At 45.4% G+C, this 20,880-nt stretch overlaps 2 protein-coding genes across 3 annotated transcripts in view; one reads left to right on the top strand and one right to left on the bottom strand.

Moving 5' to 3' along the window:
* Nucleotides 1-20,880, bottom strand: part of GKN2 (gastrokine 2) — a 326,208-nt gene that overhangs the window by 205,116 nt on the left and 100,212 nt on the right. The window lies entirely within an intron of this gene.
* ANTXR1 (ANTXR cell adhesion molecule 1) overlaps nt 1-20,880 on the top strand; it is a 222,548-nt gene that overhangs the window by 144,172 nt on the left and 57,496 nt on the right. The window contains exons 14-16 of the mRNA XM_058683850.1: nt 7,847-7,888; nt 15,930-16,025; nt 16,543-16,710. Of these exons, the coding sequence (XP_058539833.1) occupies nt 7,847-7,888; nt 15,930-16,025; nt 16,543-16,710 (306 nt within the window). The remainder of the gene's footprint in view (nt 1-7,846; nt 7,889-15,929; nt 16,026-16,542; nt 16,711-20,880) is intronic.

The following is a 20,880-nucleotide window of genomic DNA, read 5'->3' as shown; positions in this document are numbered from 1 at the left end:
TCCCTCAATGCAATCTTCATAGGATTCCCATAGGTAAATGCAAATTACCCATGAGCTCACGATCCCAAATTACCAAATACCCAAGGAATATTATTACTCAGATTCCTTGAGGTTTTATAATACACATGGAAAGCACAAGGACCAGACTTTAGATAAGGAAGTCATGCCCAGTGAGTGGTTCCTTTGTCCTCTCCAGAGTTAACAATGGTTAAGTAGCAGGTACATCAAAAGTTCTCTAAATACCATCATCTCTCCTATAACATGTGTCCCTAAAAATACCACTGCATTATGGAATTTGGGCTGCATGAAAATAACAGGACTAATGGGGGAAATGAGTTCAGAGGAGAGCATTCAAACCTGTGTAGTCTAATAAAACAATACACTTCAAAAAAATGAATAATAAACCCAATAAAACTCCACCATTTTAAGCATCTTAGATTCTTAATTTAAATTATGCTACAGGGGCGCCTGGGTGGCGCAGTCGGTTAAGCGTCCGACTTCAGCCAGGTCACGATCTCGCGGTCCGTGAGTTCGAGCCCCGCGTCAGGCTCTGGGCTGATGGCTCGGAGCCTGGAGCCTGTTTCAGATTCTGTGTCTCCCTCTCTCTCTGCCCCTCCCCCGTTCATGCTCTGTCTCTCTCTGTCCCAAAAATAAATAAAAAATGTTGAAAAAAAAAAAAATTTTTAATAAATTATGCTACAGTAAATATACCACTTTGCCTCGATTTGTAAAAATAAACTCCTGAAGTTTCCCGGGGCATGTGAGTATGATGTAGCACTGTGGCTTTGAGTTACGGAGGCAGAACGGAAGGAAGGACATTCTTAGGACGAAGTGTCACGACACCAGAGGTGGACGGCTGTGACTCACTGTCTTGTTATTCCTTCTGCGCCAGCTTAAAATAGGAGTCCAGCTTTTGTTGTTTTGCCAGGTTCTTCTTTTCATAACAAAAAAAGACAATTTCTGTGGTTTCCAGTCAGACCTCATGCCACGAAAGTGCTGTTCTGCTGCTCACGGTGCGATAACCTTTTCTTCAATCCATGGCACGTGCCTCAATCCTCTTTAAGGCCAATGATGGCTCCCATTGAGTTCCATTCTCCTTTCTTTTGGTTCTTCAGTGTGGCCTCTGACGAAGCTCAGTGTGGGCACTTTTACTCGTGTTGGTCACAGGATGCCCCATCTTCTCTCGTGTTACAAGCTTCTCCTCCACACGCTTAAGCCTCTCCTCCTTCATTCAATCCCTGGATTCTTATGAGCAGGACACACACTGGTTTTGAGGATGTATATTCAATGCTTTCATGAGGAAAAGCACATAAGCTCAGGAGCAAATATAACTTGCATTGAACAAGGGTAAACGGAAGTGAGAAAGCAGCCACGGTGTGTGGGGGTTTGTGTGTCCCTCCCAGGCCACTGCTGGCAGCTGGACAGCACCTTCACATTCACCCGATGCTATTCAGTGGCACCAAATATAATTCCCTCACACTTTAATATGTTTAATGTTATGTTATGCGATTTTTACCACACAAAAAAACTAATATAGGGGGGCCTGGGTGGCTCAGTCAGTTGGGCGTCCAACTTTGACTCAGGTCATTATCTCATGGTTTGTGGGTTCAAGCCCCACGTCAGGCTCTGTGCTGACAGCTCAGAGCCTGGAGCCTGCTTCGGATTCTGTATCTCCCTCTCTCTCCCCTCCCCTGCTTGTGTTCTATCTCTCAAAAATAAATAAACATTTAAAAAGCTAATATATATATTATATATAATAAAACTATAAAACTAATAAAACTGTAAAAACTAATATATATATGTATAAAATATTCTCTTTTGCCTCATGAAAAATCAAATTTTGAGGTACACTGATCTCATAGTTTACTGATTTTATGCCAAGTTTACCTACCACATATGAACAGATTCACATATTACATACCTGTATTGTAATAAAAGAGACTGCAATTGTCACCTTCAAATTTTCAGGAAGCCTTAATAGAAATTTAGTTTGGGACACTATGCTTGGAAAGTGGATTCTTGAACTACAGGCAAGTGAGCTTACTCAGAGGCTGGGGCTAGGGAATAGAATGGGGTATAGATGTATCCAATGAAGTACTATAATTAATATAAATCCAACCTATGACCCTAATGAGATCCTCGTGATGCATCTAAGTGTCACAACCGACTCTCGGCAGTTGGCACTGTTAGCATATTAACTGCTAAAGAAGCATTTATATGGACAGTTGAGAGACCAGTCCTGAATCTTGAATCATTCAAGTGCTTATCTGAGAGGCAAGGAAGTTTAGAATAATAAGGAATGCTTTCTTTATTTACCTTTTCCTCCGTGGGAATGCAAACCCATTCTTCCCAGAAATAGTGACTGAGTAACAAGCATTGAGCCCCATGCCAGGAGATAAAAGATGGCCAAGAACACACATGTCTTCTAGGGGCTGAGAGTCCAGTGCAGAAGAAAGATGCGAAGATGCAAACATGAACAGTTCAGTGAGTTCACTGCTGACAGTGCAGACTGTGAAAGCTAAGATCTGTGTCCTAACTCCCAGGGAACTATCTGGCTAGGATTGCTCCAGGGCCAGGTCCAAGAATCCAGGCCCTGCCAGCTCTGCAGGCAGATGAGCACAAATGCTCACTAGAGGAAGCAAGAGAGTGCCTGCAGGCAGAGCTGAGAGATTCCTCCAGAAACAGTTCCATGTCTTCCCCAGTGCGCTGACAAACGGGCAATCGAGATCCCATAGTTCCTGACAATAGAACAGGACACCATAATTGTTAGACTGAAACATTTTCAGAACCAGTGTTTTTAATCAGCCATAAGCAACTCTCAACAGGAATGTCTGACCTGAAGCAACAACATACCCCTGAATACCTAACTGAAGCTAGCATTGTTAGAAATAAGCTAATTCATAATTCTCAAAGTGTGGTCCATGGACCAGGAACATAAGCGTCATTTGAGAATTCGTTAGAAATACAAGGACCTCGCTCCAGACCAACTAATGAGAAACTACAGAATGCAGCCCAGAAATCTGTGTTTTAAGAAGCCCTCCAGGTACCTCTGACACTCAGTGAAGTTTAAAATTGAGTTCAAATTAGAGGACATGTTCCTAATTTTGTTAGCAGAGTAGTATTTTTTAAGCGGTTCTCTTGAACTTGGTCTGGACAACACAACTGGTTGTGCATCAAGGAAGTGTCTCCTTTGCAACAAGAGAACCACACCTTCAGTGTAGAGGGGGTTGCGGGAGATGCTTCTCATCCAGGTTGTGTAAGGATACTGAACCCCTAAATACAGTTTATGGAGAAAGGGAACCCAAAAAGAAGTCCTCTGTTTTGTCCCACTTCTCAAGCCATAAGATGAACATCTGTCTAAAATGAGCTCATACAGCTTAGCCTACAGCCAACTGCTGCCACAGAGAGGAGTCAGAAAAGATAAAGAGGAGAAATGTGAAATGGTGGTGGGGACATAGCAGGGGACCACGTGGGAATAGCCCGGCCTGGCATCCTCCTGCTTCTCATGAGCATGTTGACCTGACTCACGGCTTTAAATGGAATGTCTGGTGAGCCGGTGTGGTTCTCATCTGGTAGAAGAGAGGTGCCTGTGTGAAAAACTGCATAGATTACATTCTGCATTCCACTACACAGGACGGTAGCAGTAAAGTTAGCAAGAGCAAACAAAGTGGCAATGATCAAAATATACAAATTAGGAGCAAAACTTGAATACTGCTAGAGGAAAAAAAAAATAAGCAAAATAAACTCACCAGGTGCTATATTTCACCTTAACATTGTATACATTAATTTTCAAAGAGAGCATTACAGAGACCTAAACGGTTGAACTTGACTCATAAGACCAGAGTAAGGTTCCTAGGTATCAAACAGGACCTGGGTATATATGATCTTCCTACTGTGTTCATATCATGCCAGCTCTACCTCCACACCTTCATCATTACCATTTCCAGTAGCCAGACTCAGGGGTGTAAGCAAAACTTTCATTTGTTTTGACTCAATGAGAAGTTGTCAGTAAGATTTCAGTTTAGTAAGTTTCTACCTGGTCTTTTCTTTCCTTTATCCATACAACAGCCTCTGTCAAATCCAACCCTATCTCATGTCTACCTATGCAAACATGGCTAAAACTGATAAGAGGGGAGAGGGGGAATTTCTCCCAAGTCACAGCAGAGATAGTTTCAAGAAATTCTCAGATAGCAAAGAAACACTAATAGAATTCAGAAGTCCATATTCCATCTCATTTTTCTTATCCCTTTTACCTCAAGACAGAATTTACATCAACGCAGAAGGATTTCCAGGGCAGTTCTCCCAAGGAAGCAAATGGTCACCTTCTACCCATTCAGAATACCCAAGCTAAAGACGGTAGTAGGTGGAGAAGTGCTGCCGGCCTCTGGAGGAAAAGCATGTCCCCAGATTTACCCCCAATTCAGTTCTGCCATGTTATTCCATAAATATGTTTATTGAATGTTCTCCTTTGAAACATTAATTAAGGAGCTCTTCAACCTACCATCTTCTATGTGTCCCCCTAATGGGGAAGGATCTGACGAGCCCACTAACAACCAAGAGGAATCTCCCAGAACCTTCTAAGCAGGGCAGTGGGCCAAATCAAGCCTTCTCTTGGCAGTGCTTAGCGCTGGTTCTAACTTGCGTTCTAGTTAGAAATAAACACTTTCTAGTCACACTAGTTGGAAGCAAAGAAGTGTTGAATTAATCTGTTAATTAAAAGTGCTACAAAAGACACTGGGCTATGTGAGATCCCATAGAGGAGAGCTTGAGGGATAGCAAGCATTTAGGCTACAAGTGAGAAGCAATGGGGTGCATGGAAGAAGCAGAAAGGTGACCGAGACGCTGAAGCTCAAAAAGTGAAGGGAAGAGTGAAGAGGGGTGAAGTGGAGAGGTGGGGCCACATCACACAGGCCTTGTGGAGATGCAGTTTGAGTTTTATCTGGTGGGCCCTGGGCCACTGTGCAGCAAGGCTGTGGTGGTACCGCAGGCTCAAGAGCGACACGGTATGTTGCCCGGCTACTCTTCTAGGCATGAGCTCTGGTCTTCCGCAGGGGTGAGGTGGTGAGGGCCATTGTGCAGAGCACTCCTTTGGGGGGCCCATGTGCCGGTCTTGGCACGGGGCTTTGGCTCATTCACAGACAGCCCATCCAGCTTCGCAGCTTGGAATAATCATGTCATGACTTCAACTTTGCCTGTCTGGACCAAGCTTTGAAACGCTCTCCTGCTGTCCTATGGCAAGCTGCTCCCTGTCCCAGGGGAGGAGGCTGGGTGGTGGTGGAGCTTGAAGCACCAGGAAGACTTCTTCCTCATTCCTGCTCAATGCAGCCAGACACCCAACCGGTAAGGCCAGATTGGAGGTGCCTAATCCTGTTTACCTGAACATGGTGGCATTTTTCCAGAAGCTCAGGTGCCCATTCACAGTGCGTAAGCATGGAATCTGGATTACAGATTAATACTTAATAAATTTTGTATCTTGGCATTGTCTTGTAGGTCCCCCTTCGGACATTCAATAGTGGATGTAGATGTAGAATTCAATAAATACTCAGTAAGTGACACTGAATGGCAACCGCAGTTGGGTTGGTCTGAGTGATAGGCCACGTGGTGCTGCACTTCCTGGCTGATGTCATGTGCCTACACATATGTGGTGAAACGTACTGATGCTCACCACCCTGAAGTCCCTGGTCACTCTCAAGCCCCCTGACCACTTTCTGAACTCCAGCCTCCTGTCTTACTCATTTTATGAAGCTCTGGCTTGGAAACCACCACACATAGTCATTTAGTATACGCAGGGAGTCAAGTGAAACCTTCCTTAAAGGGGTAATAAAGGAGAGACAGAGAAAGGAGAAAGGAAAGAAAGGAAAAGGAGAATAATAATGCACACACCATTTACTGAACACCCACTCTATACCAGATGTTTTACAAACGTTATTGTTCATCGTGACGCTACAAGGTCACATTATTCCCATCTAACAGATTAGGAGAGTAGAGCTCGGGGAGGTTCAAGGATTTGTCGAATCTTCACAATCAGAAAAAGGCAGGTCTGGGGTTCACATTGGACAACGATGCTGCACTTCCATGCAGTGAGGGAGGAAGCTGGTAGCACTGTGAAGACAGAAGCCCAGCTCTTCTGCATGGAACCTCTCTGTATGCCCAGCATACTTGCCATGCACACTGCCCACAGCACCCTTGTCAACATCTGTCTGGGTTTCCCAAATATCCTGCTCTCCCTCTCACTCCCCTCCTAACCCCGCCCTAAGAGAAGAGATGCATTCCAGATTGCCATCCCCAGCTCCTCACTCCTCCCTCCAATTTCTGGACATTTCCTGTTTTAAAATCATCACATTTCCTGTTTTAAAATCAGGAATGGCCCTCCTCAGAGATTTCCCTTAAGGAATTCAGAGCCAGTGTTGAGTGGGTGAGCAAAATCATGGCTTCGTGCTTTCCAAAGACCTTCAGAAGGCTTCCCACAGTGGCCAGGAAGTGGGGGCAGATGAAATGGCAGCTTGAAACCCCTGGAGCCCTTAATCTCTGCCTCTTAATTAATTGAATACCATCCTTTTAGATGGCTGGAGTCTTCGTTCCCTGACTGGTGTTAATACAACGTCAAGTCAGTAGCCTGTCTCAACATACAGAGATGACATTACAGATAATGGTAGTGTGGGTGAGAGCAGTGGGGATCAGAGCCCAAATGAGGCCCCAAATAATCATCAAATCAAAGGAGACATGTGCTCGTGAGGGAAAGGTGAGGAAGACCTTGATGCCCAATAGGCAGCCAGGTCAGCAACCGGGAGAGCTCTCCAACTAGAAGATTAAGGATCTGGTTCGTCCTGTGGGCAGTGCCTGAGCATCCGGGCACAAACAGCCCTGACACTAGGACATCAAGAGATATATAATAAGTCTGTATTTACCAGAATTGCCTAAGGAAAAGACTACACGTAGGGGACTCAAAATTCTAATAAGCATGGGGGGAGAGGAGGGAGCCCCCAGGGGACACGGCCAAGTCGCTATGTAAAAGACTCTAATATAATTAACTACAGGGGCTTTCCTTTTATGCATGGGGTGAGCAAACTGGGGACAAGCAAGAGGAGAAGCTGCTCACTGTCACAAACCATCCTCCTCCCATGTGTCGATCATCCTCTCATTGATTAGAAGGGGTTCCAGATCGCTTTCCCTGCCCAGACTGTCCACATATCTCTCTTCAGCCCTGATGATGGGGAAGTTGCAGCATACAATCTTATAGCATTGTAATGTAAATCTTTGTACCCCTTAAATGTCAGGGTCCTGAGAGAAATCCCTGGTTATCCATCCTTTGCTGCCCTCTGTCGGGAATAGATCTGACCATCACACTCTCCCTCCTGGGGCAGGTACCATTTGGGGCCGGCGACAGTTAACAAGACTGCCAGTAGTTTGAGTGTGGTCCATACCTGACCCATTTCTTCAGCATCATCTTAACTTATATTGGGTGTAGCTCTTTGTTAAATGTGTAGCAGTTTGGATGGGTAGATAGAGGATTTGATGCATGAATGACTGGATGCATAAGTGAGCGAATACATTTGCAAGATAGCAACCCTGGGATAAGAGATGAAACTTACTTGTGGAATATTTTTTCTCTGTATAAAACAGACACAATTGAAAATGGAACCCTCAGTCTGGATCATGCTCTAACTAACTGAGCTATTCTGCCCAGAAAGACACATCATGGCATTGATTAAGCCTTTCTTGCTTGGGCCCATTGTGGTGGTAATTATGGCCATACTACCAAGGCATTTCTTGAGGACAGGCCTGTTGGAGAGCAGGTGGCCAAATATTTCCACTGACTTGTTCTCTTTTTTTTCCCCCTTTTCAGATTATCAAGGAGGTCCCTCCACCCCCTGCTGAGGAGAGTGAGGTAAGTGACCAGAGCAGGGTGCAGCGGGATGGACAGAGTGGTAAAGTGGAGCAGAGAGTGGGCTGGGCTGGCCCAGGACTCAGGCCCCTGCAACACAGAGCTGAGTCAGGCCCAGGCTCCCATTGTATCTGAGGTAGCAGGGAGGGAAGTTTTTGGCCCTTTCCAAACCAAGGTTGAACAAACTGAACTGACCAAGGTTGAACAGAAACTGAACTGAACTGCAGCCATGGACAGAATAGTTTGGGAGCGTTTTCCACCTGCAAAGATAAAATCTGAGATGCAAATATAAATATTTTTATCAATACAATTTTTCCCTTTAAAACGGACATTTTAGGTTTCTCTTTTCCCTGCAGAGACTATGCTTCATGTATGTAGATCAGGGCAAATTTGAAACATTCTCCAAACAATTAGTGATTCTAGGAACAGCCTGATGCTGAAGTATTCCATTTTTCTTTAACACAATGCCTAAAGATTAGCCAGGCAGTAATAATAATGTAAGGGAGGGCGGGGGAGGTGGTGGTGGGAGAAGATATGCTAATATCCTGGCCTTGCTCCCAAATCTTCATCATTTGAGGGGGGAAAAACATCTTAGACTCCACCATAAATGGGCCAGTAAGCAGTTCTGGTGCAAGCGTGGCCTAGGGCAGAATATGGTAGAGGCATTAAAGGCTAATGGTGAGAAGGAGAATCCCTGGGCAGGAGTACCCGGCTGGTGGCTTTTCTGATCCTCTGATCACTCTCAGAGCAACAGGCCTCCTTTGGATGCATCACTCACCAATTTAGAAACCAGGGTACAGGTCTGAAAACTGTGGGCTCAAAAGACATAGGGGTGACGATTCAAGTTCACAGTCCTCAATCCCTAAGGTCTATTGTATGCAAACTGAGCACTGCCCCCTGGCCATTCCTCTAACCAATGCTTTCATCAAGTTTCCTGCATACAGAAAGAATAATGATTGAATTTAACATTCCACGAGTCTGTTATATCCCGAACCATATGCATGTAAGCCAAGGGATTTAATAGCTGCACTCAATTAAAGCACATATTGTTGGAATGCTAACTTTTTGCCCAGAAATCAAGGGAGGAAATTACATTGCTGCGCAAAGAGGGAGGATAAAACCCTCTTTACATCCACAAAAGCCTTTCTTAATCCTTCAAGAGAAAGCACCGTGGCTAGTTCCACGGGTTCCAATTTGGCTGTGTTTCTGTTTTGTGCAGCTGTCTCTTATATTCCCAAAGGAAAATAGGGCAAGAGGCTTTTGCTTGATGAAGTTGCTCTGTTTGCCCCGAGGTGAAGAATGTTCCCTCCCCTTATTATGTTCAGTTAAAGGAGCTGTTGCCCTTTTTTCTGGTGCTGACTCTGCATTTGCCTTTGGAAGCAGCCACTGTGGTCGAAACACACCAGGAGACTTAGGTACAAGACCGTGGGGTGTGGTTTACCCAAAACCACCTAGTTTCATCTAATATTTCTATAGAAGTCCTACTTTTACCTGAAGAAGGCAGACCTGGCTTCTGAAACAGAAGGACAACCCTAGGATGCTTGAGATCTAAAGGGTTGTGTTAGACCTCAAGGAGCTTCTGGGCTGGCTGGGGCAGGCTGCAGGCTGTGCTGATCACTCAACATGTGTGTTGGCCTTGAAAGTTCCTTGGCCTTGTGAGTTAAGCAGCCCTAATCTCCTTCCTAATATGTTTCAGCAGAAAAAAAGAAAGAAAGAAAGAAATCCCACAGGAACAGATAACATAATCTATACCTACATAGTATCTTACACAGTGCCCTGAAAATCATAGTCTGAATCTAGACTTCTAGAACCCTCTCCATTCCAGCTCCCTGCATTTAAATCCTGTCAATCCTTCAGGTACAGCTCATGTGCTATTATCTCCACAAAACGCTCTATAATTCCTTCCATCAGGACTAATTTCTCATTTCCCCCTTCTCTGCATTCCCAGGGTATTTTATTGATCTTTTCTTCTGCATCAAAGGTTAAGTTCATTAGCTACTTGAAGGTCAGGATCTATATCTCATTAATCATGGATTTATCCCCGAAGAGCTTAACACAGTGTCTAACACTCAATAGCTCTCTGAAGTCAAACGCTCTGCCATATATGTGAACAAGTTCAGTATTATTTATCCAAGCTTTTATCAGTTCTATAAGCTTCATATCCTAAGGGAGACACATGTACTATTTAAATAGCTAAACTTAGAATGAACACAACTTTATAACGAGCTCTCAGTGGTCCTCTTTAATAAGGAATTATCAAAATGCATAATATAAAAAAGCATGACTCTTCAAGATTCCATGCAACCAACAGTGATACTTCTATATAAAGAGAGGACAAAGAAAAATTTTGAGACCTCAACAAAAGCAAGAAGGCTCAATTTTAACAACTAAGATGCGTATTTCTTGGGTTGAGAATCCTCTCTAATTGGCAGCAGAGTGAGGATTCCTCATGAAGCCTCTAGCTACTCCAAAATACTGGCAGCTTAAGGGGGAACCCAATAGTGGAGTACTTCATCTGATGATTCAGTTCTAAATCACCTTCAATGGTTTTTCTGTTGGGGAGGGAGAGGGATGCATATTGAAGGCATTGACGGTGGGCATTCAATTAACCATAAGCACCTGGCCTTGAATAATGAACTTATTTTTAGGTTCATTATCATGCTCACTCATCCTAACAATTTCTCTGTGGCAAGAATGTTTTAGATGTGAAAACCGAACTATGGAAAAATTATACAACTTGTCTAGGAACAGACAAGTTGAACCCCTTCACAGCTATGTCTACACAGATAGCCAGAGTAGACCCCCACTCTGAAAGGTGGAAGGCCAAGCTACTGCCAGGCATCTTCTTTCCAGTGGTCATCAAGTACACACTCTCATGCGCACACACACACACACACACACACACATACACGTACGCCCCAAGCAGAAGTCCTAGAACAGTCCCAGAATTCAATATTCTGTATGTCAATAGTTTGAAAAAGGAACATCATTATTAAAAAAGTAAATACACTATCCTTCACTGAAGAATACAGGACAATCACAGTGCTGTCCTTAATCATTGCGTGTATTTGAAGAGATAGGATATGGGGTCATGACATGTTAAATGCAACTCAGAAGGGGGAAATCTCAAGTCAGTTGGGATTTTTTGTATTTACATAGAGAAGTGTTGTTGGATTTTTCTGACTTGCCAATTCACTCCTAGGAATTTATCTCCAAGACTGCCATTGAGGGTGACTTCTCTGGCTTCTCCCCAAAGACTTCAGATGAGACAGGATAGCTAGTTCTACCTCGGGTTCTGCCCCCCCCAGAGCCTTGTGGGCCTGGGAGTTTCAGTGGCCTTGGTCCTTTACTCATGTCATCACCCTCACCAAACATGTTCCTCTATAAACGTGGACAATCTTGTTGACAGTTGTATTCCTTCCGTTGTCTTTATTTTTCTCAAAATATAGCACTGTGCTGGCAAGCAGTGGGGGCTCAACTCCAGTTGCTTGAGTGAGTAAATGAAGGAATAGACAAATAAGGGGCCGTTGTCGGTGGCCATATAGGGCTTATCATAAGGGTTTAAAATGTGTTACAGGGGCGCCTGGGTGGCGCAGTCGGTTAAGCGTCCGACTTCAGCCAGGTCACGATCTCGCGGTCCGTGAGTTCGAGCCCCGCGTCGGGCTCTGGGCTGATGGCTCGGAGCCTGGAGCCTGTTTCCGATTCTTTGTCTCCCTCTCTCTCTGCCCCTCCCCCGTTCATGCTCTGTCTCTCTCTGTCCCAAAAATAAATAAAAAAGGTTGAAAAAAAAATTAAAAAAAAAAATAAAATAAAATGTGTTACAGGTCAATGAAATGTTAAATGAAACCATTTCCTTGGGCTCAATTCTGTTTCAGGTCCATTCTCCTTTCCATAGATCATTCCCACTGGTACGTGCAGTGCAGTGAATTGAGGGTTGAGAGTCTGTTTGGCCCATGATAGAGCACTGAATCAAAGACTTCTTCACAGAATAGGTTACATGCCAGCGATATTCTAAATGATAAGTAGACGTAGAGGAAGGATGTTCTGAGCATATGGAGCCATGAATGCTGAAGCATGTGCTTGTACCTAAGCCTGGTATGACTAGAAAGATGGCAAAATTCAGTGTCCAAGGGCAGCACAGGACAAATCCAATTACGGGCTAACCAAATGCCTGTGTCAGATTCCATGTTCTAGAGCTATTTCTTCTGGGAGCAGGGCTGCCTGAGGACAAGCAGTTCAGAAGGGGCCTCTACCATCTGAGTAATGGTGCAGCCACTTTTACCCAAACAGCAGCCAACTACATGTCTGGGGCCACCACATCCGTTAAGATTTATACACAACTTCCCCTGATGGGAAACCAGCATCCTTCCCTAATCTCTGCGGTTTCTTCCGGCACCACTGACTCCTACCTCTTGCTTAGGCCTTATCTCATCTTCTTCATTTGCCAAACACCATCTTGCAAACCTGATTCCCACACTCCCCCCAAGGGATCCCTGGCACAAGACCGTCTGCAGAAGGGCCTTAAAAAAAGTACAAGGGTGAGTTGCAACACAGTTCACCAGGAGGCTCTTGGGGCCCTCTTCTCAGGTGGACCCTGGCAGTTTCCTGGCATCTCAGCTCCACTCTCTTGTGCCCATTTCTGCTGGCTGCCCGCAAACCCTCCATCCTTACTACTTTGCTCACGCAAAGCAATGTGGCTTAGCCTGTCTGTCCTCCAGTAATCACAGAGGATTTGTGTACCAGAAGTTCTATCTCACCCTGCTAATGTTCTTGAAGGGCAGTGTGAGAGGGCCTCTGCAAGAGAGACTTTATACTTCATTCAAGGTAGAGATTCACTTCAGGTGCCGCCGATTTTCTTTGTGGCATTGCTGGGGACTGTGATTTTACTCCATCAGTTTTTGGCCAAATGAAAAGACACATCAAAGATTCCCTTCTCTTCTGAAGATTGCAAAACCCTCCCGTCTCTAGAATGTGTAAACAGAGCCATGGTAACTGCAGGGAAATTCTGACTCTCCCGTTGGTCAAACCCTGGGCCTTTGTGTTGTCTTTGCTGTTGTTGTTGTTTGAGTTTGGCAGGCGAGCTCGGGTCAGGGGATTACACGGCAGGCTTGGTGGAGCAGATTGAAGTCCCGGCATTTCCTGTTGTGGGAAGGCCAGCCCCTGCTGCACATGCTCAGGAGAGCGCAGACCAGAGGCTGCAGCAAGTCCGTGGTGGGAGGGAGGATGTAAGGAAGAGCAGCTCTGGGTGCAAATAGGGGGGAGATCCAGGCATCAGGGAACAGGACCAGAACTTCAACTCCACTGGTCCCTTCATTTCTCTGGATCTGACTGTCCTCTCCTGTGCAACGAAAAGGCCCTAGTAAATGGTCTCCAATGTTTGTACTCCTGTTCTTTAAAAAAATTAGGAGACTCATGAGACGATTTCAGTTCCCTGCTGAATAAGTCAGCTTTATTCTTGGAGTTTCTTACACGCTTGGTGCTGTTATGTTCAGTTTTGGGTGATATCATTTCATTTATCTCCTTTGGGAAAGAAACTGCACTAGACCAGGAGTGAAGCCACATTTCCTATATGACACACAGACACATACACCCACCTCCAGGGATACTTGAACCGTGTGTGTAAGATACGTAAGGGTCTTGGTTTAACATCCTAAGCCTTCTGAGATTCTATCATAAAGTAAAATAGTGTGAACGTGTTATTTGGGGCCCTTTGGTGTTATTTTACTATTTTATCATGTGCTATAGTCATAAATCTTCAAGATTAGCAGGTACAAGGGGGAAGAAGTAGAAAAGTAGCATTTATTTGGTACCACCAAATGACTGGAAAAGCAAAACCAAAGGACAAAACCCAGAACTTTGCCAACACTGAGAAACAAACGGGAGTGAGGCTACCTGGACTCGAAAGCAGTTCTGTCACCTATAAACTGGGTGACCTGAGACCCTTAACCTCTCTATTCCTCCTCCCTAAAATGAACATAATAGCACCACCTACCATGCCGCCTGCTGTGAGATTAAAAGGTTAATGTCAAGCACTTGGAAGAGTGACTGGCACATACATGGTAAAGATTTCCTAAATTCAACTGGTTATCATGAATTCGGTATCTGGTTATTGATCACCTCCTGTGAACCAGCTCCATACAAGACCTAGAATACAAGGGTCAACAAAATACACTCTGTGTTCAGGACCCACAGTCCCTGGTGAAGAAAGACAGATCTGTTTTAAAGAGACAGAAAGACCAGCCCAGTATCAGCTGCCAAGATGTTGCAAATCCTCTGGTCTGCTGTGATCGTGTCTTTTAAGATATATAAATTTTTTTGATTTTCTAAAAAGAAGCCTGCCCACCCCAAGCACAGTAAGTCACCCAGAGAGTCTCCATGTGTTACTGTTGTGTTTTGTCATCTCTGGGTCTCTGTATTGCTGACCACTTGTCCTTGCTTTGTTCCTTGCCTCCTGCATGGGATCCCCTTTCCACCCACTGATAGAATTGGCCCTACCTAGGACTCCAGTCTGAGTCCTGGACTCTCCAGTACCACCAACACAGGCTGTGGGAAGCAGGCTTGTTCTGAGGATTTTCAGCCTCTTTGGCTTATTCTTCTGTTTTGCAGACTCCTTTTTTGCAGCTTCCTTTCTTTACCCAGGAGGGAAATCATGCTACTCCTCTGTCACCCACCTGTGACTGTAGACGGTGGAGATTTTTCTCCCCTCAACAGGAATAATTACGGTGCCAGGATAAGGAGCAGTTTTGCTAATTATCCTTCTCTTTTCCATCCATAAAGTTACAAGTTCCTCTTGTTTTCTCCCTTCATCTTAAAAAATACAGTAAGTGCTAGCTTCCTGTCACTGAACTAAGTGGCAGACACTGAGTTAACTGCTTTATTTGAATCACTTCATTTAATTTGTTTGTAAATTCAACAGATAACTCTTGGGCACCTCCCACATTCTAGGTGCCATTCTAAAAGCTGAAAATGCAATGGTAAACATGACGAGTAAACAGAGGCTTCCATGGAACTTACACTCCAGCCAATAGTAAATAAATATGAAGGCATGAAAGGGTCCATAACTGAAACTGAAACAGGCTGATGGGATGAGGAGACTGGGGCTGCTTTAGACGGATGTCCAGGGAAGTCCTCTCAAAGAGTGATAGGAAGGATCCGGCCATGAGAAGAGCAGGGCAAGAGCATTCTTGGGTCAGGGGACAGCTTGTGCACAGGCCTCGAGACAGGAATTTGCTCTTTGAGGGACAGAGGGAGGGCAAGCAGGCTGGAGTACAGGGAGGTGGAGTGTGGTAAGGAAGAAGGCTGGAGAGGTGAGCCAAGGCCAGAGCTCACAGGGCAGAGCTGGGTTTGGATTTTCCTCTGCTGCTTTGTGGAGAACGGATTGTAGGCGAGGAGCACAGCAGGGAAGCCAGTCAGTGGCTACTGTAGTATCCTACAGAAAGCGGAGGGGGCTTGGGACCAGTGTGGTGGGGTGGGGATGGAGGTGGACGTGGAGAAGTCATAGCTGTGGGGTCTTTTAGAAGTAAGGTCAACAGAATCTGCTGGCAAATTGAGATGAGGTGGGGGGAGGGGGGATTCAAGGGTGCCTCCAGGCAGTGGGGAATACTGCAGGACGAGCAAGTTTAAGATGAGGAGATGATGGGGAGACTCCTCTTTGACGTGGTACTACTGAGATGGCTATTAGTCCCCTGAAGGGAGATGTCAATGTCGAGTCAGCAGTTGGGTTCAGAGGAATCGGGGATAAAGATAGAAACACAAGTCATCAGCATGTAGATGGGATTAGGTGAACTGCCCTATGAAAGAGTAGAGATGCAGCAGAGAATGGGTTCCTGGATTGTGCTACAACCTAAGGAGGCAGGAGTGCTTTTACCCCCGCTTTACTGATAAGGAAGATAAACTCAGATAGCTTAAGTGACTTGCCCCACGGACGACCTAGGAAGCTCTGAGGTTTAACCCAGGCAGTCGATTCCCATCCACTTTGCCAAAGTGGACACATACGTACAGCAGTGGTGCTTTGCTTCCTTCATATATGACAATCTCTCTGCAGGAAGAAGATGACGATGGTCTGCCCAAAAAAAAGTGGCCTACTGTAGATGCCTCTTACTATGGTGGGCGAGGCGTTGGAGGCATTAAAAGGATGGAGGTAAGATACAGCTTCAAGCACTCACATCTCTGTGCCGACTACTCCGTGATGGAAAACCAGATAAAACTGGTGAAAGCTCATACTTGAGGTCTGGTGGGAATTTGGATTATAAGGCGTCAGATGGAGAGATGCCAGGTACACCCCTTTAACTGTGCACCCCCATATCTTGCCCACCACTTACAGTAATTTATCTGCTCAAACACCTCAGTGGTTTCCTCTCCCACTGGAATACAGTCCAAAGTTCTTTCCTGGGCCTGCAGGGCCTTTGCACATGCTGTCCCCAGCCTGGACAATTCCTCCCCTAAACATCCATCTGTGTGATTTGCTCTCCCTGCCCCTTCAAACCTCTCTCTTTCCCTTTTTCCACACCCTCCTCTTCCCTGGCCCTAAAAACCCAAAGGAATTGGGGAGTGGGTAGCACTCACATTGCACATCACACATGTATGTATGATGCCCATCTCCAGAGGCATTTTACTGTATTTTGTCATTTTGTTTTATTATATGTTATTTATTGTAGGTTCGCTGGGGAGAAAAGGGTTCCACAGAAGAAGGTGCTAAGTTGGAAAAAGCAAAGAATGCGAGAGTCAAGATGCCAGAGCAGGAGTACGAATTCCCCGAACCTCGAAATCTCAACAACAACATGCGTCGGCCCTCTTCCCCCCGGAAGTGGTACTCGCCAATCAAGGTGTGTCCCTTTCTACTCAGAAACCCATCATCTCTCCCGATAAGACGCTCACATAGTAAGACTCAGATACTTTTGACATGATAAAATATCAAACCAAATCCCAGGTATCACAAAGGAACAAATTTCTAAAATCATGGACTTAAAAGTACACGTACTTATTTTCTCTATTTCCACATTATCAAAGTTGAAACTAGGCTTTTTAAAATCACCACAGCTGGGGTGCCTCATGGTTCAGTTAAGCGTCTGACTCTGAGTTTGGGCTCAGGTCACGATCTCACGGTTGGTGGGATTGAGTCCGGTATCAGGCTTTGCACCGACAGCACGGAGCCTGCTTGGGATTCTCTCTCTCTCTCTCTCTCTCTCTCTCTCTCTCTCTCTCTCTCTCTCTCTTTCTCTCTCTCTCTCTGCAGCTCCCCCACTCATGCTCACTCTCTCTCTCTCTCTCAAAATAAATAAACATTTTTTAAAAATCACCATGGCAAACTAGCAGAATCCAAGTGGACTATGAGTCAAGAGACCGGAGTAGTAACCCCAGAAGATCACATAAATTCCTGTAACATCTCTCAGCTTCATTGGAAGACAGTTCCACTATCTAACAAAAATGGCAGCATTCCCCTTGATGCCTTATCTCTCTTCCTCTTGCCATAACACAAGCCAATTCCCCTTTCTCCAAGCTTCCCGCCAGTGCGTCATGTGTTGGCCATGGATTTAGGACTCACTCGTCCTGTCTGTGAGCAAAACCACCCCCCCCCCTTTTCTTTTCTCCACTATCTCTCTTCCCCTGTATATCTCCAGAGCTTAAATCTCTTTGGCTTATTAGGGAATTTCAGCTATAGAAGGTAGCTAGTGCTTCCTGAAGACTTCTTTTCTCTTCGTCTTGTTCTTCCTCTATTTCTATACTGCAAACAGAAACTGGGCCAATTCCAAGGCCTCAAGTCAGAAAGACCCAGTTTAAGAGCCAGCTCGCATCACGCACATATACACATGCACCCACACAGTCTTACCCTTCTTCCAGTAAGAGCAAAAATACTATTCATCATCATTCACTGAGTTATTTGCTAATTAAAAAAAAATTTTTTTTAATGTTTTATTTATTCTTGAGAGGAAGAGAGACAGAGCATGAGTGAGGGAGGGGCAGAGAGAGAGAGGGACACAGAATCCGAAGCAGACTTCAGGCTCTGAGCTGTCAACACAGAGCCCGACATGGGGCTCGAACTCACGAGCCGAGCAGGGAGATCATGACCTGAGGCGAAGTCAGATGCTCAACAGACTGAGCCACCCAGGCACCCCAGTTATTTGCTAATTTTAGAGCAGCACTTCTCCTATGAAATCAAAAGAAATACATTTTTTTAAATTTTCTTTATTGCTTATTTATTTTTGAGAGAGAGAGAAAGAGACAGTATGAGCAGGGGAGAGGCAGAGAGAGAGGGAGACACAGCATCTGAAGCAGGCTCCAGGCTCTGAGCTGTCAGCACAGAGCCCGACGCAGGGTCGAACTGACAAACCGCAAGATCATGACCTGAGCCAAAGTTGGACGCTTAACTGCCTGAGCCACGCAGGCGCCCGCAAAAGAAATAACCATTTTAAACAATGGAGTGACATTTCATTGGTAATTGTCTCTTCTCAGCCAAGCTGGCTCATGCTCACGCTAATTGCAGTGTATTTTCGTTTTGGTTTGCTGTGTTTAAAGCAAGGAGATTCTTTTTTAAGATAAGTGTACCCACCCCCTCCCACCCCACCCCACCTCACCCCACCCCAGCCAATGGCTTGAACTCTGGAAAGATGTGGGCGAGACGTAGCTTGCTTAACTAACAGCTGGTTGCTTCTAATTATTTTCTAATGCAGAACATGCAATGGCGTGCAGACAGGAAGGAGCCAAATAGAACCTCAGAGATGAAGGAGAAAGGGAATTTTCTATTAGGTCGTTTTTAGGCATCTGTACCTTGTGACTAACATGACATATTTGGTTATCGCCAGGTTTTCATTTCTGTAATCCTGGACTTTGAAAGAACATTAATTCTGTTTGAAGAATCCAATTTCTGCTTGAGAGAATGTTATTCCTCCATCACCAGTGGTTTAGGACTGAGTTTTAGGAAGTAAATAGGGATATAAACAACTAGATGCATACGTCTAAAAACATTCCCAACACCCACTTGGAGTTAGCATCAACGAGCGTTTGTTGTGTACCTAGTATGTGCTGGGTACTGCCAGATACTAAGTATACAGAGGTTCTCAACCCTGGCTGAGTATCAGAATCACCCTGAGAGCTTTAAAAATACAGATTCCCAGGCCTAATGACTTACTCTCACAAAAGGCTTTCATAGGCACACAGGCTGTCTGTCAAAACTTGCTTTGCTTTTTCTCGGTGAAACTCCTTTTCCCCCCAGTGCTTCCCTTTCTAACATCAAAACTCCCTAAGCCACACCCCTCTGTGGCCCCCAATTATCGTTACCTCCACAGCCTCTGCTCATGAGCCTCCTCCTTAGTCATTGTGTCCCACTGCTGGTTCTCACAGTGTGGTCCCTGGACCACCAACATCAACATCCCCCAGGAACTTGTTGGAAATGCACATTCTCAGGCCCAACCCAGATGTACTGAATCAACAACTTCAGGGGTGGGGCCCAGCCATCTGGGATTGAACAAGCCCACTTAAGAAATTGTCACCGAAGAGGCGCCTGGGTGGCTCAGTCGGTTGAGCGTCCGACTTCGGCTCAGGGCATGATCTCACAGTCTGTGGGTTCGAGCCCCGCATCGGGCTCTGTGCTAACAGCTCAGAGCCTGCAGCCTGCTTCCAATCCTGTGTCTCCCTCTCTCGCTGCCCTCTCCCCCACTCTCACTTTGTCTCATTCTGTCTCTCAAAAATAAATAAATGTAAAAAAAATTAAAAAAAAAAATTGTCACCTAAGGTTCCAGCCACACTGCCGTATAGAAGGTTCCCTGAGGGCAGGAACCTTGGCACCTGGCCAAAAGATCATGACCATACCTCAGTAATTTGTCAGAAGTCTCTGCAAGGAGGCCCACGTTAGATTGCATAGCCTATTTCTACCACAGACGCAACTGCGGGATTAATGTTAAATGGTTGAGAATCTGAGTGTCAAGGAAGCCCCGGACAGCCAGATGGGAAAGACGTGTGATGTCAGTGGACGGGCACAGCCCCTCAGCAGTACTGTCATATTCTGACATGGGAACGGTCACTTTGCCTTCCTGCTGGTGGAGCAGCTCAAGCCAAGGCCTGCTCGGCTCCCTCTATACAACAGTCTGCTAGTGTGATTGCTCATGTGTGAGTCTTCTCTCCACCAGATTTGACCCCCTGGGGGCACCACTTCTGCTTAACTCATCTTTGAACCTGCAGGAAACAGCACTGTACCTGGCATAGCACAGGGACTCTGCCATCTCTTGTTACAGAGCTGACACATAAGTTTAATTACAAAACCACTCCCAGAGTGTCCTGCTGGTGAGACTATCTCCTGTGACGTGCACAGATCGCTTTGGTACCATCAGTTCAAGGAAGGTGACATTCTTCTTGCCATCCCTTTGAGGGGAGGAGAGAAAAAGAGGTCACCTTATGTGTTGAGGGAAGGGTGAGAACAAGGAGGTTTCAGAATAGAAGCACAGAAAGGAATTCAAAAGTAAAATTGCATACTGTCTCTCGAGAAGAAGGGCAGACTTGCTCCCAGAACGTCAGCATTCATATTGTTTAACAAGTTTCATGCTCCATGATGAGCCCCATCTTAGCCATGGTGCCTGCGGATGTCACTGGGCCTTGGAGAAACATTTAGCCTCACATAGTGCTGTAAACTCTGCTTCCTTTTCATGAACCCTCTCGCTGGATTTGTCACAGTCTGGGCAGGAAATAGAAGCACACTCAAGAGGGTTGAACTTTTGGTGAGGGCAGGGTTAAGAGAACCCACAGAGATGGCCAGGGATTCAGGGACTGGCAACCAGTGAGAGCTGTTACCTCCCTAGGCCTGAAGGATAAGGACGGGAGATGGTATCATTTGAGCCAGTGACCAGAAGAGGCCACCCAGTGGGAGCTGTGGCCATAGCAAGGGAATCAGCAATCTAAATCTGCCCTACCGCCTGTTTTTTATATGACCCACAAACTAAGAGTGGTTTTTATTATTTTTAAATGGTTTTGTAAGTTCCTATATAATACCCTAGAGTTTGCCT

The sequence above is a fragment of the Neofelis nebulosa genome, chromosome 9 (genome assembly GCF_028018385.1).
Source record: "Neofelis nebulosa isolate mNeoNeb1 chromosome 9, mNeoNeb1.pri, whole genome shotgun sequence".
NCBI lineage: Eukaryota > Metazoa > Chordata > Mammalia > Carnivora > Felidae > Neofelis > Neofelis nebulosa.
The sequence above is the reverse complement of the archived record's forward strand: the minus strand, read 5'-3'. Positions and strand labels throughout refer to the sequence as shown.